We start from the raw sequence: 26254 nt of genomic DNA on the forward strand, positions 1-26254 counted from the left end.
AATTTATTCACTGCATTCAAGGTAAAAGCAAATAAAAGCACGCCCTATAGTTATACTAATCATAGTGGAGGCGTAATTGCCCAGTGGTTAGGGCAGTGGACTCGCGGTCGGAGGATCGCGGTTTCGGCTCCCAGACCGGGCGTTGTGAGTGTTTATTGAGCGAAAACACCTAAAGCTCCACGATGCTCCGGCAGAGAATGGTGGTGAACCCTGCTGTACAAAAGTACAACTTTCTCTCACTCTTTCTTCCTGTTTCTGTTGTACCTGTATTTCAAAGGGGCCAGCCTTGTCACACTCTGTGTCGCGCTGAATCTCCCCGGGAACTACATTAAGGGTACACGTATCTGTGGAGTGCTCAGCCACTTGCACAGGCTGTTCCATTGATCGGATCAACTGGAACCCGCGTCGTCGTAACCGACGGAGTGCCACGACCCCTATACATAACCGATCTTTTCTTTTTTTCTTTTTTTTTTGCAGTTTTAGTAATTGTGTTTATTTATTATATATAGTATGGTAACGTTGAATCGTGAAATCCTCGCTAATCCCTTGCGCTATTTGTTTCGCCCCTTTACATTTTGAGTTTAATCCCCGCTGACGTCAATTCTGCTTTTCAGCCCCCAACCACCCGGGTGTCACTAAAACAATGTACTAGTCACATACTGGTTTTGAGGGCATTGACTGTCGACTTTCACTCAAAAAGCTGACCTTGTGCCTGAATTAGAAATATAATATTGTAAGTTTACGGTTAACCAGCCATCAGTCGCTGATTAACTGCAATTTTGAAAGCGGTATCAGTGACAAGGGAGACTATGGCTCCGTGCAGAACAAATATCACAAAGGACTTCAGAACAAATATCACAAATATCACGAAGCACTGTTACTTCGCTTTCCTTGTTATGTTTATTACCTTAACAGGTTGGGGGCACCCTTGTAGTGTAGAGAGGACATTATCTAGTGTGCCACACACTTGAACAACCAACGACAGCCGCTATAGCACCATTCAACCGTGGTCGATGCTAGTGCTGCCTGACTGGCCGCCGTGCCTCTACAGTCCTGGAGTGGTTGGTGTTAGGAAGGGCATCCAGCTGTAGAAACCTTGCCAGATCAGATTGGAGTCTGGTGCAGCCTCCTGACTTGCCAGTCCTCAGTCAAACCGTTCAAACCATTCCAGCGTGGAAAACGGACGTTAAACGATGATGATGATAGACCATAAGTCAGGGCAAAGATGTACTCGTGTATCTGTCAGTCGAGTGGGTATATTATCCGAAATGTATTCTTTACGCGAAAAATAATTGGTTTCTGAGGTAGCAAATTGTAATCCTTTCTATGACAGGTGCAAAAAGGCCTGACATTTTCGGGGAGGGGTTAGTCGACTACATCGACACTAGTGCTCAACTAGTGTTTATTTTATCGATTCCGATTGTATGAAAGGCAAAGTCAACCTCGGTGGAATTTGAAAATAAATAAAAATACTAAAGAATGAAAGGAAATTTTACAGACACCCATGGGTTTCTGCATCGGTAAACGAAAATTGTTCTTAGATATACTTTTAGATCGTATGTTTAATTTCATTATTTCGTTTTTGGATTTGGTTTGCAAGGTTCTTTATATGGGTTCGTAAGACTATTGAAAAGGTTGCAAGACGCAACGAAAAATTTTAGGAGAATAAAAATAAGAAAAAAATGGAAATTTTACAGGTGAGTGTGTTCTATTAAAAGGCACAAAAAGAAAATGACTCGGATCTCTCCCCAGACACAACAGAAATTTCCTTAGATTTTCCAGAATAAAATGAACGCATGCGCGCGCTAACGAACACACAAAACTAAACTAATCTGTTTATTGCGTTAGCAACACATTAGTATTAAGTAATAGAAATGTTTAATATACTTTATAGTATATCATGCGTACCTACAAGTCATTAATCTATATTCAAATCTAAAAACAAAACTTGAATTAAAACTGTATCATGTCCATTTCTTTTTCCCATGAACCTACAGTTTCGTTGCTATGCAACACGATTATTTAAGACATGGCTACCACAAATTAACCGCTATCTGTATCGCTAATGGATATCGCTAATGCCTTGAAAAATTTAACTTGCTGAACTGGTGGCTAAACCGCAGAAAATGGTGAAAGGAAAGACAGAGTAGGTTATTCGCTTTGTTTCGATTTTAGGTGCTGATATTTGTCGTGTTTAAGTACCTATTAAATTATATACATACACACACATATATATACACACACACACATATATATATACACCCGCACATATACATACATACATACTTTTATTTAAAAGCAGCAGAAATATAACAAAAGCTGTTACTCAGTTTCACGTTCTCCTGAGTAACAGCTTTTCTTATATTTCTGCTGCTTTTAAATAAAGCATATTACTCTACCTCTGGTATTTGAGTACTCTTTTTCCCACCTTGTTTCACTTTTATGTGCTTACTCTGGTACAAATATATATATATATAAGAAACAAACAAAAACTGTTAAATTCTCTTCAACATTTAAATTTAATTTGCCAAAATATTTTCGTTGCTTTGAGACCGCGACATGTTCACTGACAAAATTCCATGCTGAAGGGAAGCTTATAAACACCTTCCATGCGGCAATTGTTTATATATATATACACACACACACATATATATATATATCAGAAAATGAAAAAAATGGATAGAATTTACACACTGATGTAAATTAGTTCCTTGACTAATTAAATGAAATTGAATTATTTATATATATATATATATAAAGCCTGGAGGGGTGGGGTAGCAGGGAACTGTACCAGGCAGCCAAAAGGAGGCTGGACAGCAGGTATACATAGCCAATTGTGAAGTGGAAAAGAAGTTTCGCAATGTCCAGCAATGTGACGACCAAAGAATTGAGGTATTTCGGATTGCTAGACAGTGTGTGAGAGAAAATTGTGATGTCACAGGAGAGAAATGTGTCCACATGCTGGAGATTGATGAATGGTTAATAAGGGCTGTACAGGCCCTATAGAAAGGGGCCGTTAGTAAGGTTAGGATTGGCAACAGGTATAGTGAAGAATTCCGGGTAGAAGTTGGCGTCCACCAAGGTTCAGCCCTCAGTCCCCTTTTATTCATCATAGTCCTCCAGGCAATAACAGAGGAATTCAAGACAGGTTGCCCCTGGGAGCTCCTCTATGCTGATGACCTGGCTCTCATAGCAGAATCACTACCAGAACTAGAAAAGAAATTTTGGGTGTGGAAGCTAGGTTTAGAATCAAAAGGCCTTAGAGTCAATGTAGCAAAGACCAAAGTTTTAGTAAGTAGGAAGGCAAAATAATCACACACCCCCTCAGGTAGGTGGCCCTGCTCAATCTGTAGAAAAGGTGTAGGTAGAAACTCCATAAGATGTACCCAGTGTAAGCTATGGACACATAAGAGGTGCAGCAACATAAAGGAAAATTAACCGAGAAGATAGCTTTGTGTGTGGCAGATGCACAGGTGCAATATACACCTCAGATACTCAGAAAACATTCCATCACACTCCAGGGGAAGAAACTATCAGTAGTTGATAGTTTCCGCTACCTAGGTGACCAAGTTAGTAGTTGGGGTGGATGCTCATAGAGTGTTACCACTAGAATATGAATAGCTTGGGCAAAGTTTTGAAAGCTTCTACCCCTACTGGTGATAAAGAGCCTCTTGCTCAGAGTGAAAGGTAGATTGTACGATGCATGTATGTGAACTGCCATGCTTCACCGTGGTGAAATATGGGCTGTGGCTGCAGAGGACATGTGTAGGCTCAAAATAAATGAAGCTAGCATGATCCGTTGGATGTGTAATGTCAGTGTTCATGCACGAGAGAGTGTTAGCACCTGGAGAGAAATGCTGGCCATAAGAAGCATGGATGTGGCATGCAGGAGTGACGTTTACGCTGGTATGGTCATGTACTATGGATGGATGAGGAGAGATGTGTGAAGTAGTGCCACTCCCAAACAGCTGAAGGAATCCGGGGTAGAGGTAGACCCAAGAAGACATGGGATGAGGTGGTCAAGCATGACCTTCGAACGTTGGGCCTCACAGAGGTAATGACAAACAAACCGAAATCTCTGGAGATATGCTGTGACTGTGAAGACCCGACAAATAACAAGAGTTCAAGGCTGTTTCCAGCACCAGCTTCACATAGCAGCCCCAGACCATCCAAAGTACCTTGGCTTGCAGAACGGCTTGCTATGCTTACCTTGGATCATAGGGTGACCCGCTGCGCTTGAGGAGACCTATTGAGTCAAGTACATCAGCATCAAAATAAAAATCAAATGGAAATTGTAGTTGTGATACCTGTGCTGGTGGCACGTAAAAAGCACCCACTACTCTCACGGAGTGGTTGGCATTAGGAGGGGCATGCAGCTGTAGAAACACTGCCAGATCAGACTGGAGCATGGTGTAGCCTCCTGGCATCAAGACCTTGATTGAACTGTCCAACCCATGCTAGCATGGAAAACGGATGATGATGACATATATATATATATATATAATTAAATAAAAAGGGGTTTGTATGATTGTGTATAGAGGGATATATATTATTCAAAGAAATTCCAACTTTATTTTTTATATTTTATTTATATTATTTATAATATTAATGTAGAATATAGAATACATAGCATATATAGTATAAAAAGTATATATAGTAGTATAATAAAATGAAGTATTGATTGTCTTATTGAATAGATGAAATGTTGAATATCAAATATTAAGGGACTAGTATACTTTCTTGCATTAAAGCAGTCTTCAAGGTGCCAGGTTGTGACAGGAATGTTTCAACTGAAATTCAAAACGAAGGTTTTTACTTCACTCATTAGGGAACCTTTATATGCTGACCACTGCGATCTTGTCAGTCATTCTGAAACAAGTCTGCAATATCTTGTATCTGCATTTGACTCAGCTTGTGATGATTTTGGTTTGACCATCAACTTGAAAAAAAAAATCAGTTGTAATGCCCCAACTTGCATGTGGTGCTGTTTGTAGCCCCACTAAAATTTTTGTTAAGGGAAAGTTACTTGAGGTTGTTGATTCGTTCGTCTACTTTGGAAGCTCTGTACAAAATGATGGAAATTTTGATACAGAAATACAGCTGCGAATTCAAAGGGCAGCAAAAGCATTTGGTGGCTTGGAGTCACGTGTTTGGTGCCAGCGACACATATATCAATACAAAGCTGGCTCTTTACAAATCCTTTGCCTTACCATTCCTGTTGTATTCTTGTGAAACACGGACATGTTATGAAAGACATTTCAAATTGTTGGAACAATTCCACCAAAAATGCCTTCATCGCATTTTAAACATCAAATGGAATTCTTTTACTCCAAACACAGATGTCCTTGCATCTGCAGGCATCACCTCGATTAAAGCTATGATTTTGAGGAACCAAATGAGATGCTGTGGCCATATTGTTTGAATGGTGGATAAATGGATGCCCAAACATCTGTCCACAATCTCTACCTAAGAAGAAATGAAGGTGATAGAGGCTTGAGATCAGTGCAGATGGCCTTCCAATGCCATATGGCATCACTCAAGCAGCACCTGCTAAACAACAGCAGCAAAATTAAATGTATTCATGCAGTCCTGAAAAGTGAAGTGAGCAACATTGTATGCATTGGCAGTAAACTCCACAAGAAGCACTCCTTTCCTGATGATCTCCTATACAGCCCCCAAAACAGCTAGACTCTCTTACCTCAGAGAAGACCTCAGCATACAGAAAAAAAAGACCATGCATGGGTATGTTGCCTGGAAGTTTGAAGAAGGCAGTAGACTTGACACGAAGCACAACCTCTCTTGGACACAAGACCACTACATCACATCACACTTTGAATGCTTTGCGTTTGCAATTCAGGAACAGGAGACTGCCACAAAGTACCCGGTGAACAAGAGAGACAATGATGCTCTTGTAATCTGAAGGTGCAACCGCATGTGTAGCCTATGTCATGTTTCTGTGGAAGACATCACACATGTGATTAACAGCTGTCCTAAAATGTCACGGTATTACCTCCTTATGTTGTTGCTAAAACAATTTACAATGCTATCTGCAAAAAAAGACAATCCTGAAATAAACTTCAAAAATCCCTCTATTATAGAGCACATTCAAAACACATCAACTCAAGGAATACTGGTGGAATATTCCCATCAAAACTTCTGTCAGATGTAAGTATAACAGGTTGGATATTGTTGTTTGGGAACAGAGGGACAACGGTATGTACTATCATAGAGGTTAGCTGCCCTGCAGATATAAATATCTTTTTGAAAATCAAAGGAAAAGAGGATATCTCTGGTCAACTGCTTCGAAACCTCCAGCTTTCTCCAGTCTATGAATTCGTCTTTATACAAATAATAACTGGAGCACTAGATTGTGTTAGTAAACACTTAAAGGAGAATCTGGATAAACTGGGATTCTCGGAAAGAGAATTTGACTGGCTGATTCGTACATTGCAAGTGAAATCTGCAAGTGGAACAGTAAAAATATGCAAGACTTTTCTCAAGTTCCAAATGTGAATTTTGTCTGTGTTAGCTACATCCCAAAGATGGAGCCTTGTATCTTTGTTGTAAACCAGCTCCCTCCTCAGTGGTAGATATATAATAATTAAAAAATAGAAGAAACACACACACACACACACATATAGAAGTTCTGAAAAAACTTGGTATATCTAACAAGGTGTTGATGTTATCATTTTCTTTCATGAGGGAATGAAAGCTACTATTGTTTCTGGCAGGGAATCTTCAGTTTCCTTTGATGTTGCAAACGGCACAAAGCAAGGATGTATCATGGCCACTGTTTTGTTTGCATTCTTCTTTTCAGTGATGCTGAAGTATCCGTTTGGGGACATGGAAAAAGGTGTTAAATTCCAGTTTCGAACAAGTGGTGGATCATTCAATTATTAGTGTTTCAATGCCAAAGCACTTCAAAATATCACAGTAGAACTCTCGATTGATGGTCTGGCGGCCCTGGGGGACAAATTATTGATGTACGATACTGCGGATCTCAGAAAGAAATGATGAGCTTGCTCTTGGTTCTGCTGCAACTCTGTCATTCCTTCCTCAGGTCATGGAGATGAAGGGATCTTCCATTGTGACAGCCACTCCCATCATGACAGCAGCATGCTGAGGGAAATCTTGACAGACTTTGACGCAATGGTCTTTCTGCTCAGTGATCTGCAGGGGGGGGGGTTGAATCCATGCCTGCATGGATCCATACAGCAAAGCAACAGCAGCAATGTTGCTGATGGTCCTCTGACGATCCTCATGCCACACACTGATGAATTTTCTCCACGTTTTCAGGGGCGACACTCATGGCAGCTCTTCCAGATCACTTATCATCTTCCGGGGACATCTCTTCTGCTTCTGAAGCACTCGTGCCACTCGAAACATTGCGTATGACCCATTGCCTCACCACCATAAGCTTGCCAAAGCATGCTCAATGTCTCTGTAGCAGACTTCCCAAGTTTAATGCAAAGTTTCCTGTTGCCTCTTTGTTCCAACTCCCTGTCCATGACAAAATTGCAGACGGCAGCAAACACATCATCATCATCATCATTGTTTAACATCCGCTTTCCATGCTAGCATGAGTTGGACGGTTTGACTGGGGGCTGGTGAACCAGATGGCTGCACCAGGCTCCAATCTTGATTTGGCAGAGTTTAGCAGACGACAGCAAACACACGATCACAAAAACACAAAGTCAACACAATGATGTCACACTGCCCCATGAGGGTCACTGTTAGCTCTCACTGCACACACAACCATGTGTGCTGCCATTTGTTGGCGCCCTACAGGACTACTGAGATACCACCTCACATCATAATAAAAGAAGGGAATCTAGTCAGAAATATAAAGATATCGCTGGAAAACCTCCCGTGTTTTGCATGTCCGTTCGTGTGGTGCCAGTGAAGTTAGGCTGGTGGTAATGGAGTCTGTAATTATCTAAAGCTTTACCATTTCTTAGTCACCACCGTGCTTTGAACTGGTGTACACAGTGTTTACTTTCGAAATGATTCAAGAATAGTGAAACTGAAGATTTTTATGTTGCACTCTATACACACACTAAAGTAGTACATGGCAGTTTATTATATTCCTTGCTTGACATTTTTCTTCACATGATTATCTATCATGTGTAATCATGAATGATTCTTGCAGGAAATGCTTCCATCTGTGATGGAAATGTCACAAGCAAATTGTGACAAAAATTGTTATTGTGACCAACTATTTCATATCTAATTAAATTGTCATAACGAGTAGTTAACAACCAGCCTCTTGGTGGTCATACTGTCTGCTAGAAAGAGCAGCAAAAATACATATCAGAAAACACTTTACTGTCATATCTAAATGAATTATGTCATTACAAACGAACCAAGAAGTTTTTAAGTTGTGATTCAGTCTGCTAGAAACGCCAGCCAAATGTCTCTCAAATCTCACTTCATGTCTGTATTGCAAGCCATATGCTACAAATGCGTCCTGGTGACAAAGGCCACTGTACACAAGAACAAAATCCCCAGGGAGAGGGAAGTTCTTATGAGACAGAGTACAAAACTTTCAAATTGCGTAAACAAACAAATTGAAAGCAGTGAAAACTCCCCCCCCCCTGAAAATACAATTGTTTGAGAAAAATCTGCAACTCTCCCATGGAAAAGAAAGAGCAGACAAAGAAGCCCGGGATATAGACAACATAAAATCTAATCAAAGCTTTCTACAAGTTTGCCAAAGAAACAGCCTCAATGCACTGTATATATGTATATATAAATATATGTATATATAAATATATGTATATATATGTATATATATGTGTGTATATATATATATATATATATGTGTCATCATCATCATCATCGTTTAGCATCGATGATGATGATGACACATATATATACATATATGTATATATATATGTATATATATGTGTGTATATATATATATATATTGTTTTTTGTTGTAGCTTCAGTTCATAGCTGCAGCCATGCTGATGCACCGCTGTTTTGCTACACTGTAATTACTGAGAGCCTCCTCCAATATGTGGCACTTGGTGAAGAATGGAGTTTGATGTAGCTACCCTCATTTGCACCTCTTGCCGTGAGGTAGGTTCATCTGGGACTCTCAACAGGAAGATTTGATTTAAAAACCCCTACATCTACTTTGTGCAGGTTCCTCAGGCTCTTTGGGAGAATATTAAAAAGCTGTGGGGTCCCTGAAACCCAGGCTGTTGCAGTAGCTGTACCTGAAGCGTGATGGTGTTGCTGAGATCTTTGGCCCTGTGCAGTGTCGTCCCGTTCTGGCATTGGTCACCAAGTCTCACTTATTTCCAAGTGGGGTAATGTTTCCCCATGGCCAGGCATGTCTCTACAGAATGCCGGAAGTGTATGATGTTCATTTACAACAATCATGTGATAGGGAAACAAAGAAACAAACAACCAAACAAGCAATCACACACACATGCATGCACTGTGGAACTTCTTTCAGTTTCTGACTGCCAAATTCACTCACAAAGCTTTGATTGACCCAGGGCCATAATAGAAGATACTTGCCTGAGGTTTCACATAGTGGAGCTGAGCCTGAAACCATGTGGTTAGGAAGCAAACTTTTTAATTACCTTAATTACACAGCTACAGCATAATTCTCAAGTAGAATCAATGTAATTTGAAATGAGGATGTAGAGGTCCATAGCTTAATACTGCAAGCTTATTGTTCAGTATTCTAATGATTTTGTCAAAACCACCACCAATAAGCTTGCAGAATGGGACGACACTGCATAGGACCAAAGATCCCAGCAACACCAACACACGTGCACACACACATGCACACACACATGCACACACATGTAAATCCATGTACACATGCATAACACATGCACAAATACACACAGACACACACATGCACAAATATGTGAACACGCACACGCACACACAGGCACACACACACACAGACTCACACAATGAGCTTCTTTCAGTTTCCCTCTACCAAATTCACCCATAAGGCTTTGTTTGGCATGGGGCCAATGGCAGAAGATATTTGCCCCGGATGCCATGTTTGTTTCAATCATTTGACTGCGGCCATGCTGGAGCACCACCTTTAGTCAAACAAATTGACCCCAGGACTTACTCTTTGTAAGCCTAGTACTTATTCTATTGGTCTCTTTTGCCGAACTTCTAAGTTATGGATACACAAAGACACCAACATTGGTTGTCAAGTGATTGGTGGGGGACAAACACACACACACACACACAAATATATGCATATAAATACATATAAATACATATAAATACATATAAATACATATATATACATATAAATACATATAAATACATATATATATATATCTAATAAAGAGTCAGGGTTTGATGTGAACCTGTTTGCTGGTCACTTTATCATTATTTTTATAGAGAATGATAACTTATTTGAATTTTACGTATATATATATTTATGATGGGCTTCTTTCAGTTTCCATCTACCAAATCTACTCACAAGGGTTTGATCGGCCCAAGGCTATAGTAGAAGACACTTGCCCAAGGTGCCTTGCAGTGTGACTGAACCTGGAACCATGTGGCTGAGAAGCAAGCTTCTTACCACTCAGCCATGCCTACACATCTATTTATTTATTTTACTTAATTTTTTTTATAATCATTACAATTTTCGGATCTTTTCACTTTGACCGGCAGATTTTTAAACTAATTTCTTTGTAACTAAACACTTTTAAACTTCATATACTGGTAGAATGTGTTACATCAAACATCTTTTTCTCTTGGCTTTCTTGAGAAAATTCTGTAGTTTGTAAGCTATTTGTTGTTTAATTTCTTGCATTTCGGCAATTTCAACCAATCAATGACATCTATTGAGGTGAATACAATATCTGCCGTATTTTGTCAACAACATTTTCTGGCGGTGTCATATGAATTTTCTCAAGAAAGCCAAGAGAAGAAGATGTTTTATGTAAAACATTCTACCAGTATACGAAGTTTAAAAGTGTTTAGTTACAAAGAAATTATTTTTAAAATCTGCCTGTCAAAGCGAAAAGATCCCAATTTTCTTGTTTTTTCCAGCAAAAATAATGCCAAAAAGAAGCGGGAAAGCAACGCTGGTCTTGCAGCCGCCAACTCAGCTATTTGGGGGATTAGGTTAAACAATGCAGAGAAAACCAAATTACATTACAGGTAACATACAAATTTTATTCATTCTCAGTCATTTTCCCTTTTATTATCATCATCATCATAATTTACATCGTTTAATGTCCACCTGCACCAGACTTCTGTGTCTGTTTTAACAAAGTTTTACGGCTGGATGTCCTTCCTAACACCAACCACTCTGCAAAGTGGACTTAGGCAAGGTCAGTTTTGGTATGGTTTTTACAGCTGGATTCCCTTCCAAATGCCAACCACTTTACAGTGTGAACTGGATGCTTTTTTTAAGTGGCACCAGCACTGGTGGGACCACCAAGTAATTTGCAAGACAAAGATTCTTTGAGAAAGGAGGGGGGCATTGGAGGAGGAGATCTTGATTTAGTTGATGAAAGATTATAGCGAGGGAGAGAGAGAGAGAGAGAGAAACAGGTGTCTTACTGTAAAGGAGATGCATGGTTACTCAGCCTGAAGGAAGAGCAGGAAAAGGAGAGAGAGAGTGAGAGACAACAGGAGTGCAAAAGAGAGCAGGAGAGAGATAGTGGCAAAATGCCAGACACACTCAGAAGGGATAGGGATCAGATTATGAGATGGTTGAGTAAAAGGAGAGAGAGAGAGATGTCTGGTGGCAAGTGGCAGGGCCATACCGTTGTAGTATGGAGGTCATATAAGTGGCAGGGCATTGCCAAAGAAGTGTGGCTAGGGAGTGGGGGAGGGAAATGCAGTGAGTGGGGAAAACCTGGGTGCATAGAAGTGGGTGGGAGGCTACTGGATTGCAATGATACAGGGAACAGGGTCATGAGGACAGAATTAGGGAGTTCTTTTCTTTCACTTGCTTGTAGTCTCCTTCCTTATTTTAGGGTTAGGGTTAGGTTTTTTTTGTCATTTTTCTTCCATCTTTTCTTCCTCAGCCTCTTCTCATCTCATCATCCCTTCCCACATCATCTGTCCTTTTTCATTTGTTTCTTTTCTTTTTATGTTTTATTATTTCCAGGGAATATGCCTTTAAGTTGCTCATGGAAAATGAATCCCTGCAAAGTCAGATCTGCCAGGTTGAATGGGACACCATCGAAGTGCTGAACTATCTGAAAAACCAAGATGGCAAAAAAGACGAATCTGTATGCTGGCATTTCTTTCAGTGTTCCTCTCATTTGTTCTTTAGTTAGGCTGGAACCATGGTTGAATGGGTGTGTAAATTTTGACTTCTGCATGGATTGCCATGAGAGTGAGAAAGTATTTGGTGTCCATATGCCAATTCTGGAGGATGTGGATTCATTGGCAGAATTGGTAGAGCATCAGTGAATTTATTATCATCATTGCTGTCATCATCATCATCATCGTCATCATCATCATCATCGTCATTGTCATTAAATGCTTGTCTTCCAAGCTGGAATGGGTGCTGGATGGTTTGCTGAGACCTGATGAGTCAAAGAACTGTGTCATGCTTCATTGTTTGCTTTGGAATGGTTTCTATGGCTTGGATGCCCTTCCCAACCACTTTACAGAGTGTAGTGGGGGTTTCTTTTGTGACACCAGCACTAGGAATTATTGTCTTGTAATTTGCAAGACTAATGACCTAAAGTGGCCCCCATAACTGAGAGAGAATAGAAGAGTGAACATTAACTCTAGGTGTGTGGTAGGGATGATGAAGGATAAGGTGAGAGGGAGAGATTTCTAGTTGTGATGGGTTGTTAGAGAAGTGGATGACTTAGTAATAGAGTGGTCACAAATTGGGTGGGTAGAATATGACAGGGTAGAGAAGAGAGGGAATCGGTTGGTAGAGTATCAGTGAACGGAATTGGTAGAGTGTGGGACAAAAATGCTTTATGATCTTTAATTCCAATCCTTTTCAGTCTGATGTTTCTATGAATACTCCCTTTTTTTCACTAATGTAGAAAGAGAGATGAGGGATCCTATGAAGATTTGCTATAAATAGCAGTCATCATCATCATCATCATCATCATCATGATCACCACCACCACCACCACCACCACCACCACCACCACCACCACCACCACCACCACCACCACCACCACACCACCATGTGTCTGACTCATACACTGTTCACTTTCCAGATATTTGTGCATTACTGCATATGCTTTATGCGCTCTTTTGACAAGTTGTGGTGCACCTGAGCACTGTATACAATAATTTCATTATTATTATATAGCAGTTCCCATGGCCATCCAGTTCTGAATTCCTCTGTTATATATGTATATATGTATGTATGTATGTATATATGTATGTGAAGGTACATGGCTCAGTGGATAGTGTCAGTCTCACAATCACAAGGTAGTGAGTTCGATTCCCAGGCCAGGCTGCATGTTGTGTTCTTGAACAAGACACTTTATTTCACGTTATCTCCAGTTAACTCAGCTGTAGGAATGAGTAGCCATGTTACTGGTGCCAAGCTGTATCGGCCCCTTTGCCTTTCTCTTAGATAACATCAGTGCCGTGGGAGAAGGGAAGCTGGTATGCATGGCCGACTGCAGGTCTTCCATTAACAACCTTGCCCGGATTTGTGCCTTGGAGGGGAACTTCCTAGGTGCAATCCCATGGTCAATCATCACGAAAGGAGGTCTTTACCCTTTGTATGTATCATCATCATCATCATCATCGTCATTTAGCATCCACTTTCCATTGTCGGCATGGGTTAGATTCTTTGACTGAAACTGGCAAGCTGGAGAGCCGCACCATGGTTCCAGCCTGATTTTCGTATGGTTTCTACAGCTGGACGCCCTTCCCGAAACCAATCTATAAATATATATTTCTGATTTCCAGATTGACCGATTACAAAAAGAAGTCTGTGAACTCCAAAAGAAGCATGAGAAAGAAATTTCTATATTGGTAGACATAAATTTACTACTTCTCTTTTGCTTTCTTTTTCTTTTATTTTTACTTCTCTTCTCCCTCTCAAAGACTCCACTGTTGTGTTTTTTATGTGCTATTCCTTCTCCTCTGTTTTTTTCTTTATAGTAAATTAGTAAAAGTTTGAACCCATAATTATATATATATATAAGTTCAGCAAAATTTAGATTCAGATGAATCTGGTACTTAAGTTAAATGCACCAGAATTTGGTATGGTATTATCCATATAAATCAAATGGGGTGATTATAATCAAAATAAGCAACAAGGATATCCAAGGTAGAGTAGTACAATCGTTTCATGCTACTTCATTTTATTAAACACTGTAAGTATTACATCAGTTTTAAAATGTCGAGCAATCTTCAGCCACATATAGAATTTTATAATATGATATATCATATATATATCTATCATATATCATATATATATATATATATATACATACACACACAGACACTCATACACATACACAAGGATTTAGGTGTAGAGAGTTAGTAAGCTTTGAGCAGTGCATGGTAGGTAAAGAAAACAACTTTCAGAAACGATATTATTCTATTGGCATTGATAGTTGTAGGTTTTCCTACATTGAGGTTTGAGAAGCTGGGAAAAAGTCTTTTTATCGTTCATGTTTAGCAACAAGGGTTGCTATGAATGTAAATAAAAATCCAAATTGAGGAAAATGGAGCGGATAAAACCCAGGTTACATATGCTTCCTAACGAGCAGAACTTTGGAGGTAATAATTACTCAATGAAGGGTACCTCTCGAGTAATTATTATTTCTGAGTAATTGTTATTTCTAGCTAGAAAATATATTTAGCATGAATTTTACCATTTTTTTCTTCTTTTTAGACTGTTGACTTCCAGGAACAGTTAAACAATCTTGAAGATAAACTACAAGCGAAAAGACGAGAAGCAGATAGTTATCACAATGACCTGAAACAAGTCCGTCATATTTCTGCAGAGCGAGATGAAATGCAGAAGGAAATAGATGAGGTAAGGTGCTGACGGAAAAATATTTTTTATCCTTTCTCTGTTATATTTTGTCCCCTACAATTAGGTGCAAAGGGGTGATTATAATTTGCTTGTCATCTAAGAGAGTTCTATCAGTTGTAGGAGAAGCGGGATCCACAACCGATGTTTTGGGATTTAACCCTACTGTAAAGTGTTTTGCAAAATTCCTTAGATTGAGGAGGGCATTAAGTAATGGGTGGAATTTGGTTGATGGAATGAAGTTATGGAAGCGTCCTTGCGTGCATGTGTGTGCATATTGCACGGCATTTGAACATTTGGCTTCACTGAAGCAATGACTATTGACCAAGACCTTTGGAAATATGCTGTGCTTGAGAAGACCCAGTAAGCCAAGTGAGACCATAACCCTTGGCCTATGCCAAGGGTGTAGCCAGTCCACTTATGCATACCTCTTCCTTCATTGGACACTAAACTCTGCTTGTGAAAATCTGTTGAGGCAAGTGAAATCGAAATCGAAATCAAATTCAATGACAGCACCACATGACTGGCATCCGTGCCAGTGGAGCGCTAACAGCACCATCTGAGCGTGATCACTGCCGGGGCCGCTGACTGGCTCCCTTGATCATTACCAGCATGGCCTTACTGGGATTTGTGCTGGTGGCACATGACAAACAACATTCGAGCGAGGTCGTTGCCAGTGCCACTGGACTGGCTCCTGTGCAGGTGGCACATAAAAACACCATTTAAGTGTGGCCGTTGCCAGTACGGCATTGACTGGCTCTTGTGCCAGTGGCAGGTAAAAGCACCCATTACACTCTCAGAGTGGTTGGCATTAGGAAAGGCATCCAGCTGTAGAAACTCTGCCAGATCAGATTGGAGTCTGGTGCAGCCATCTGGCTCACCAGCCCTCAGTCAAACCATCCAACCCATGCCAGCATGGAAAACGGATGTTAAACGATGATGATGATATATGTATCTATATATTTCATCTTTGTTTCCTTTTATTTAGTTTCAACTCAGAGCTATGGCCACGATCGGGCACTACTGTTTTGCTACACTGTTATTATTGAGAGCCTCCTCTAATATTTGGCATTTGGTGAATAAGGGAGTTTGATATCGCTACCATCATTTGCACCTCTTGCTACGAAGTAGGTTCATCTGGGACTCTCAGCAGGAAGACGTCCAGTTTTGATTTGGAAACATCTACATCCACTTTGTGTAGGTCCCTCAAGCTCTTTGGGAGAGTATCAATAAGCCCCTGAAACCCAGGTTGTTGCCGTAACTGGCCCTGAAGTGCAGTGGGATTGTTGGGATCTTTGGCACTGTGCAGTGTCAGCTCGTTCTGGCATTGGTGTAGCTTTCAATGCCAAAATTTGGCACAATTCCTTCCAGGGTCTTCCAGATATATATTACTGCATACCTCTCCTGTCTTCTCTCCAGGGAGTAGAGTCTTAGCAGTTTTAACCTTTCCCAGTAGCTGAGCGTTGCAAAGAGATGATCTTCTTTGTGAATCTTCTCTGGATTGCTTCAAGGTTCAGTGTTCATTTCACACTGTGAGCAGTAATCCAGGCATATATATGTGTGTGTGTGTATATATATATATATATATATATATATATATATATATATATATATATATGTACATGAGCAAAATGCCCCCCATCCAATGGACCAAGCTCCAGTCTGATCTGGCAGAGTTTCTCCAGCTGGATGCCCTTCCTAACACCAACCACTCTGAGAATGTAGTGGGTATTTTTACGTGCCGCCAGCACAAGGGCCATATGGTTTCTAATACAGTTCCTCTTGATGGCACCTTGGAAAATGCCTTCTACTCTAGCCTCCAACCAACTAATGTCTTGTGAACGAATTTGGTAAATGGAAACTGTATGGAAGCATGTCATGTATACACACAAATGTAAGTATGCATGTGTGTCGTCACTTTGCACTTGTCCATCCCCACCCCCTGCACCATTTGATGTTTGGTGTTGGTTTGTTTTTGTCCCTGTGACTTTGAAGTTCTGCAAAAGACTGATAACTTAAGAACCAAACTTAAAAAGAATGAGGTTTGGGGGTGATTGGGTTGATTTATTCAACTAACCTATTCAGTGCTCCAGCATGGTTGCAGCCTAATGTCTGAGACAAGTGAAAGAATCAAAGAACATTGTTTATTGGTACAAATAAGAGCGCCAGACTTGATGCCTTTGTAGTAACAGAAAACAAAGAAAACAAAAATTACTCGTTTTTATCTCATTATTTCATATTTTAATCATTTGTAGATGAAAGAAGCTTTTAGAGTCACAGATGACCAACACCAGAAAACACTTGAACAGATTGAAAGGAAATTCTTCGAAGATAAGGTTGGTTCATGTTTATATTAGAAGCTTTTCCAAAATCTTTTACAGTCATAAATGGTTCCATTTCCAAATCCAAATCCAAAGATAGGATCTGATCCAATCTCTACCCCTGGGCCAGGTTTTCTGGTAAAAATAACGAATCTGTTCAACTAAATCATCATCATCATCATCATCATCATCATCATCATTTAACGTCTGCTTTCCATGCTAGCATGAGTTGGACGGTTCAACCGGGGTCTGGAAAGCCAGAAGGCTGCACCAGGCTCCAATCTTGATCTGGCAGTGTTTCTACAGCTGGATGCCCTTCCTAACGCCAACCACTTCGTGAGTGTAGTGGATGCTTTTTACGTGCTGGTAATCGAGATAGGTGCAGGCATGACTGTTTGGTTGAAATGTTCACTTCTCAGCAATGTGGTTTCGGGTGAAGCCTGATCTTTGAATGTTGGGTTTCACAGAGATGACAAGCGATTGAGACCATCGGCTACTTGCTGTGCTTGAAAAAAACTCATGGAATCGTAGCTGTGGCTGGTGCTGGTGACACATTAAAGGCACTCACTACATGCTTGGAGTGGTTGGTATTAGGAAGGGCATTCTGCTGTAAAAACCATGTCAAATCAGTATCAGTTACGCACTGGGGTCGATATAATTGACTTAACCCGTTTGTCTGTCCTTGTTTGTCCTCTCTGAGTTTAGCCCCTTGTGGGTAGTAAAGAAATAGGTATTTCATCTGCCATTACATTCTGAGTTCAAATTCCACCGAGGTTGACTTTGCCTTTCATCCTTTCAGGGTCGATAAATTTATCATATTGCCTGGAGGACTATGATAAATAGGAGGGGGCTAATTACTGAACCATGGTGGACCCCTACCTCTACTCGGAATTCTTCACTGTACTTGTTGCCAACCCTCACCTTACTGACAGTGTCCCTGTACATGGCTTGCACAGCTCTCACTAACCATTCTTCCATCCCTAGTTTCCTCATTGACCACCAGATAAGGGATAAGGGCAAAACATATTTTAAAAACAAAATCTTTACTGGAATTGAAGTATGAGTTGACCATTATGTTATTAGTGAGCAGAAACATTAAGTGAAGGTAGAATATCATTTTATTGACACAAGCCTTTACCTTCTTTTGTAATACTCTTTACTCTCTTTACTCTTTTACTTGTCTCAGTCATTTGACTGCAGCCATGCTGGAGCACCGCCTTTAGTCGAAGAAATCGACCCCAGGACTTATTCTTTGTAAGCCTAGAACTTAGTCTATTGGTCTCTTTTACCGAACTGCTAAGTTACCGGGACGTGAACACACCAGCATCGGTTGTCAAGCGATGTTGGGGAACAAACACAGACATACAAACATATACACATGCATAATACATACATACATGCATATATATATATATATATATAATATATATATATATATATATACGACGGGCTTCTTTCAGTTTCCGTCTACCAAATCCACACACAACGCTTTGGTCGGCCTGAGGCTATAGTAGAAGACACTTGCCCAAGGTGCCATGCAGTGGGACTGAACCCGGAACCATGTGGCTGGTAAGCAAGATATTTATCACATAGCCACTTCTGCGCCTGTAATGTCAATAAAAATTGACCATAAAGGCCATTAATTCATGCAGAATATCCAAAAAGAGGACAGTGCTATGGAATAATGTAAGAGAATATGGACGATAAACCACTGTACAAAATTAGCTTATTTTTATTTGTAAATCTTGAAGGGCGTTTTTTCAAATGCCGTTTGGTACTGAAAAGGTGCACTGAGTTTGAATGAGCTAAAAATCACTGCCATTATTCTATACTAATTCCCTCCGCAATCAGTTGAAATTATACAGAAACCTTCCTTTGAACATATTCAGTTTTATCTCTTTTCCTCATATCAGGTATTGCATTACATCTAAATATTTACCTTTCCATTTCGGGCTCCAGTCCTCTCATTGTATTCATATTCTTCTGTGCAGCGTAGAGGATCAGTTTACTAAATAGCCTTTTTGTTTAATGTGCTGCTGGATATCCTGTTTCTTGTTTCAAACTCCTAATCCTGTTTTACAATTAACCTGTGTGTTATCTTGTTAGCTTGTCCTGCAGTTGCTGTCGTTGCTTTAAATATACACCCTTTCTGTCTACGCTGGCCTATTTTGTAACTTCTTATTTACAGTTTAGATTTGAAGAAGAAACGAATAAGAAAACTTTTAAACTCAGGCGTGAAGCCCGACAAGATGCTATCAAGTAAATGGTTTTTTTTCTTTTCCATCTTTTTAGCAACTACTTTTCCCATGTAGCATGGTTTTGGATTAAGTTTACCGAGACACCTCTTCACAGTTAGGTGCCCTTTCTGTTGCCAACCCTCATATGTATGTATGTATGTATGTATGTATGTATGTGTGTGTGTGTGTATGTATGTAAGTATGTATGTGTGTGTGTGTGTGTGTGTATGTATGTACGTACATACGTTTGTATGTACGTATGTATGTATGTACGTACGTATATATGTATGTATGTATGTATGCATGTATGTATGTGTGTTTGTGTGTGTGTGTGTGTGTATGTATGTACGTATGTACGTTTATATGTACGTACATACGTATGTATGTATGTATGCATGTATGTATGTGTGTTTGTGTGTGTGTGTGTGTGTATGTATGTACGTATGTACGTTTATATGTACGTATGTATGTACGTACATACGTATGTATGTACGTACATACGTATGTATGTACGTACATACGTATGTATGTACGTACATACGTATGTATGTATGTATGTATGTATGTATGTATGTATGTGTGTTTGTGTGTGTGTGTGTGTGTATGTATGTACGTATGTACGTTTATATGTACGTATGTATGTACGTACATATGTATGTATGTATGTATGTATGTATGCATGTATGTATGTGTGTTTGTGTGTGTGTGTGTGTGTATGTATGTACGTATGTACGTTTATATGTACGTATGTATGTACGTACATACGTATGTATGTATGTATGTATGTATGTATGTGTGTTTGTGTGTGCACACGTGCATGTGTGTGTATGTGTGCATGCACACGCATATTCCCATGTGTTTATGTATATCTGCAATTGCTTGTAGAGTAATGCAGTCGGTTTTTTTCCTGTCAACAAATCATTCAAGACTTCAAGCTGGAAACAGGTGTAAATAAGACTTCCAATCAACCTTCATGTATATATGTGATATATAATTTGATGCTCCATTAAAAGTATTGAACCCTTTCATCACTAAATATTTGTTGTTGTTCACAACGTTGTAACCTAGCAACTTCAACATTAGCATCAGTGTGTGTTTGTGTGGCTGTGTGTGTTTACGCCTCAACATGTTTGTGTGGGTCTCAGCTATCGAAAGTATATTGTATTGAGGTACCAGATTACTATCAAGAATTCATTAACTTACTTGCAGAGAGAGAGGGAGATGGAATGGTCTGGTTGTTTATAGTTAATGGAAGGGTTAACAAGGTTAACAGTTTAACATTTAAACTGGCTGTATCCAGTCCTAGTATTCGACTTGTTTTATCTTTATATTAGTCAGATTTGGCCTTTAACTAGTAACCTATTATATCATTCTAAAAGTGAACAATCATATCACAGAGATCACAAGAATGGTCCCCAACTATGCAAACCTGTTTATTGGCCCAAATATTCTCACAATTTGCCGGTCCCACTATAGGGTCATTATATCAATGACTGCATCAGCATGACCTCACTCTGCCATGAACAACTAGACTCCTTCCTCTTTTTGGTCCAATCTTTCCATCCTGCACTATACTCTTTTTACTCTTTTACTTGTTTCAGTCATTTGACTGTGGCCATGCTGGAACAGCGCCTTTAGTCGAGCAAGTCGACCCCAGGACTTATTCTTTGTAAGCCTAGTACTTATTCTATTGGTCTCTTTTGCCGAACCGCTAAGTTACAGGGACGTAAACACACCAGCATCGGTTGTCAAGCGATGTTGGGGAGCACAAACACAGACACACAAACATATACACTCACACACACACACATATATATATACCTATATACGACGGGCTTCTTTCAGTTTCTGTCTACCAAATCCACTCACAAGGTTTTGGTCAGCTCAAGGCTATAGTAGAAGACACTTGCCCAAGGTGCCATGTAGTGGGACTGAACCCGGAACCATGTAGTTGGTAAGCAGGCTACTTACCACACAGCCACTCCAACGCCTATTTATTTCTACTTTTCATTTTGATCATTTTATCAATATTTAATATCAGATCATCATCAGATGTTTTATTCCTCAATGCCAACTTAGTTCCAGACCATGTTTCAAGGATTTGAAGTAAAAATTTTTATTTTCTAATCTAGGAGATTTGGCTGCTATTTCTGATAGATCAAGTCACCATATTGAGGCTCTCTCATTAGCTTGAACATTTCTTGTTGTCCTTTATAGGAATCTAAACGATATTACAAAGCAAATTTACCAAGAGAATGCCAGACTTTCCGAAGCCCTGTTGACACATATAAAGGATATTGAAAGTCTGAGACAGTCTAACAACAAATTTGTCAAAAAATATGAGTTTGTAAAGCAGGAACTGAAAGAACAAAAGATTCTATTACACAAGAAAGTTAAAGAAGTGAATAACTACAAAACTGAGAACGAAAAGGTAAGGATTTATTATTATTATTATTATTATTATTATTATTATTGTTATTAATAATAATAATAATAATAATAATAGCCCTGATGCAGTACCAGGCAGTGGCTCTCATGGCTTCTGATCTTAACTGATTGGAAGTGTCATTATGTACATTGTTTTGTCTTGGTATAAAAGATGGGCTACAGCAAATATGCTACTCAATACCACAGATTTGCTTGTCAGTTGTTTGACTTTAACCAGTTGAACATGTCCCTTAGTGGCTGACAATATGTGCATCTCTGATCACGAGCAGAAGTAGTGGGGGAGCATCATAGCCATGTGTTGAGAGGGATTCTTTGGGGTTTGGATAATTCACCTCTGGAAACATGGGTGGTTCGTTCAACATCCTTAAACAATCATTATTCAAGGACCTTTTGAGCGGGATGGGCTACTCAACCTGAAGAAAATTCTAACTGGGCCCCACCTGCAAGGTCACGTGCTGTTTATCTTGATATGAGATCACCATGTCAATCACATAGGGTTGTGATGCATGTGCCTGGTGTACCCTTATCAGACTGGTAGTCATAATGGGTATACTGGGCTTTGTATATTTTACCCCAGTGATTGGGACTCTGCTTTAAGGGTTGCCTGGGATGACCTGAACAAATACTGACAAATGGTGGGTGCAACAAGGTGCCGCAGTGACACATGACCCCATACTTGTCCTGATATGTAATATACCTGTTTCTTTATTACCCATAAGGGGCTAAACATAGAGGGGACAATGTTGGTGTGTTTACGTCCCCATAACTTAACAGTTTGGCAAAAGAGATCGAAAGTTCTAGGCTTACAAAGAATAAGTGCTGGGGTCGATTTGTTCGACTAATGGTGGTGCTCCAGCATGGCTGCAGTCAAATAACTGAAACAATTAAAAGAATAAAAAAAAAAGAAAAGAATATTTTTCAGGTTGTTTTGTAAACAAGTTTCTAAACCTGAGTGTGCCCTACTGCAAAGCCAGAGAACAAGGGATCCACATTAGAAAATACTGGTCTAAATCACTTCTTCATGGCTCCTTTACTATATTGCATCTGTGGACCACTAAAAATGTTATATGGGCCCCCAGGCTCCATATGGCTCCCAGTTGAGAACCCCTAATCTAGGGTTATAGTAGAAGACTATAACCCTATGGTAACATACATTGGGACTGAATCCCAAACCATTTAATTATAAAAAGAACTTCTTAATCTCCTAGTCATGTCTGTACCTTTTTAGTGTATTTATCTGTTTATTCAAACACATGATCCCTCTAAAGGTCAGACCTATTACAAAGGAGATAATCCTTTTTCCATAATTTGAAGCAGGATTAGAAATTTGAAATTGAAATTAAGAAATTATAATGAAAAAAATGCATAGAATTCACAATCATTTGAAAATGAGTAAAGTATGGCACTATTTCATTCTTTTAAGAAATTTTCAGCATTGCATAACTTGTGAGTTATTGTTTAAGCATTTTATGAAGTGAGGCATTTCATTAAGATGGAAATAGAGTCTGAAAAAAATTCATGCAGAGTGTGTCTTTTATTTTACCTTTTCTTTATAGAACTTCAGTAGATCAGGAATGAAGAGGATAGAGAAGAAGTTCTTTACCAAGTCATTTTTTGTTTGAATTTTTTTGTTTTTCTTTTTTATAAACTTAGCTGCTGCAAAGAATTGAAGACCTGGAGAAATCACAGAGTGATATGGTCAAAGAATTTGAGACAAAGAAAAATGACTTGGTTGTAGAGTGTCATAAGGAAACAGAGTGTAACAAACAAGAGATAGTTCAATTACAGCAAGTGATAGAAGCAAAATCTAAGGAATTGTCCCACATAAAACGGTTGGCACGAGGTGTCTTGGAACAACGGAATGATCTGGAGAGTTTCTTTGCTGAATCTTTGAATTATGTAAGAAAGAAAATTGCCGCTAACCGGTCAGTATTTTCTGTGTTTATATTTGTTTGTATTTTTTTTTCCTGTTTCTTTTTTCATTTTTGTTTGTTTACTGTTTGGGATATGAACTTGTTTCATGAGTTTGAATTTTTTTATTGTTTCTGTTGTTTAAATCCAAGTGAGCTCTGGCCATGCAAACATGATCAATGCTATATTACAGCTATGATGAGGAGGATCATTGTTTTCATGTCTACTTTTCCATGCATGCATGGGTCCGACGGAATTTGTTGAGACAGAATTTCTCTGGCTGGACGCTCTTCCTGTCACCAACTCTCACCCGTTTCCAAGCAAGGTAATATTTCCCCATGACCGGACATGTTTTCCATGAAGGCTGGAAACAAAAAAGACACCATTTGTATAATGGCGATTCTCATTTACTACGATCACATGATATCAAGGCAAGGGTACACACACACCCACACATACATATGTATACAATAGGATTCTTTCAGTTTCCATCTTCCAAATCTGACATTTGCCTAGGTTGCTCTACAATGAGATTAAACCGAGGACCACATGCCTGGGAAACATGCTTGACTTGACTTGAGACAGCATTCACCCGGGGTGGGTTGAGCTGGCTTCATTCTTCCTCAATGCTGCATCTCTCACAAACGCCGACCAGGCCTGGCGATTTGAAGCTAACGACTGTGTGATCTCCAACCATTCCTTATTCCAGCAGCGAGCGCCGTAGATATGGGGGCCTAGGTTGAGTTCCAGATCAGCCTTGACTGTCATCAGCCAGGTCTTTTGTTGTCCACCACATTGCTTTCACCAACCCTGAAAGGGAGCTGGAGCAATTGCTTCGTTAGGAAGGGCATCCAGCTGTAGAAACTCTGCCAGATCAAGGTTGAAGCCTGGTGCAGCCATCTGGTTTGCCAGCCCTTAGTCATTCGTCCAACCCATGCTAGCATGGAAAGCAGATGTTAAACGATGATGATGATGATGATGTTAGCATTAGGAAGGGTATCCAACCATAGGAACCATAACCAAAGTAGAGCTTGGCACAGTTCTGTAGCTTGAAAGCTCCTGTCAAACCATCCAACCCTTCCCAGCATGGAAAGTGGACATTAATGATGATGATGATGATGATAATGTATAATACATTTGACCGTATTGATCTTGTTTAGTATAGAACCTCATACAATATTGTTGTTGTATTGTATAAAATTTGTTATACAACATTGATGACGTGGCAATGTCTTTTAGCATCAGCTTAGATGAGTTCTCTCTCTGCAACAGGAAACTCTATATACAGCAAGCAAAGCAGGCCTACCAACACAAATTGCTGGAAGCAAACAATGGTAAAACAGAACACCCCAAAATCCGGACGTTTACAAAATCCGTATCTAGTACCAACAATGTCTACAATGATTTTGATGCAGCAAAAATGCTGTAAGTTCTGTATTTAATGCTTTGATCTCTTTATCACCCTCTTATCTCTCTCTTTCTCTCATTCTCCATAACTCTCTCATTTCTGCACCCTCTTTCTCCTGTCTTTCTCTCTCACCCTTTCTCTCTCATCCTGTCTCACATACCCTGTCTCTTTCTCCCCCTCTCTCCCTCCTATATTTTATATCTATGTAGACTGTTTAATACCTGACAGTAATATTTTGTTTCAAATTTAAATATTAAATGAATGTGACTTTATCAACAGTGGAAAGGCAACACCTATGACCCCTTATTAAGGGCCCTGAAATTGGTGGAATGAAGGGAGCGAGTTATCCTCAGACATCAGACAGGATACCTGATTCAAATGCTTGCTTCTGAGTGGACTCAGCTAAAAGCTCCCATATGTCAGGTGTATGTAACTGGCAATGAATTAAGTCTATTACAGAAGAACTGGAATGGTCCCTACCTAAGTGTCGATAGATTTCCATCTATGCAGATTGTCTATGCAATTTTACTCACAAGATTCTAGTCAACCATGGCTATGGCAAAAGAGTGCGTCACAGTGGACTTTGGTGGGACTCTGTGGAGAGAGTATGCAACAAATTAGTTCATAGGATCAGCACTACAACTGACTGTTGTAGTAACTTTGATAGAATAGGCATACAAGGGGTACTGAAAGCTTTCTGGCTTTAAGGGAATCGCAAAAGAGCCTGTTTGGTACTTTAACCTCTATGCCATTAATTGAGCCATCATGCCTGAGCATGTTAGTAGAGCACTAATGAGCTCCCACCAATGTTCACCTATTCACTCTCCTATGCTGCATGCAGCCTCACCAATGTAGGTAGTTGTCATGTTTCTGCGCCGTTCCTCAGTACATCGTAAGCTATACACTACATTCTTAACCTTACAGTTAACCTGGGGGGGGGGTTCATCCTACATATAAC

General features: G+C 39.7%; 1 protein-coding gene across 3 annotated transcripts in view; it reads left to right on the top strand.

Moving 5' to 3' along the window:
* The first annotated feature begins 1948 nt into the window (after positions 1-1948).
* LOC115217431 (basal body-orientation factor 1) overlaps positions 1949-26254 on the top strand; it is a 31051-nt gene continuing 6745 nt past the window's right edge. Inside the window, exons 1-10 of one of the 3 annotated variants that reach the window (XM_029787129.2) lie at positions 1949-2146; positions 11041-11151; positions 12110-12233; positions 13897-13962; positions 14831-14974; positions 17227-17307; positions 19481-19551; positions 21747-21960; positions 23631-23902; positions 25161-25313. In XM_029787129.2, coding sequence (XP_029642989.1) covers positions 2127-2146; positions 11041-11151; positions 12110-12233; positions 13897-13962; positions 14831-14974; positions 17227-17307; positions 19481-19551; positions 21747-21960; positions 23631-23902; positions 25161-25313 — 1256 coding nt within the window. In that variant the 5' untranslated portion in view covers positions 1949-2126. The remainder of the gene's footprint in view (positions 2147-11040; positions 11152-12109; positions 12234-13896; positions 13963-14830; positions 14975-17226; positions 17308-19480; positions 19552-21746; positions 21961-23630; positions 23903-25160; positions 25314-26254) is intronic. The other 2 variants (XM_036507028.1, XM_036507029.1) reach the window with 2 other exon arrangements.

This window comes from Octopus sinensis, linkage group LG11, assembly GCF_006345805.1.
Source record: "Octopus sinensis linkage group LG11, ASM634580v1, whole genome shotgun sequence".
Classification (NCBI taxonomy): Eukaryota; Metazoa; Mollusca; class Cephalopoda; order Octopoda; family Octopodidae; genus Octopus; species Octopus sinensis.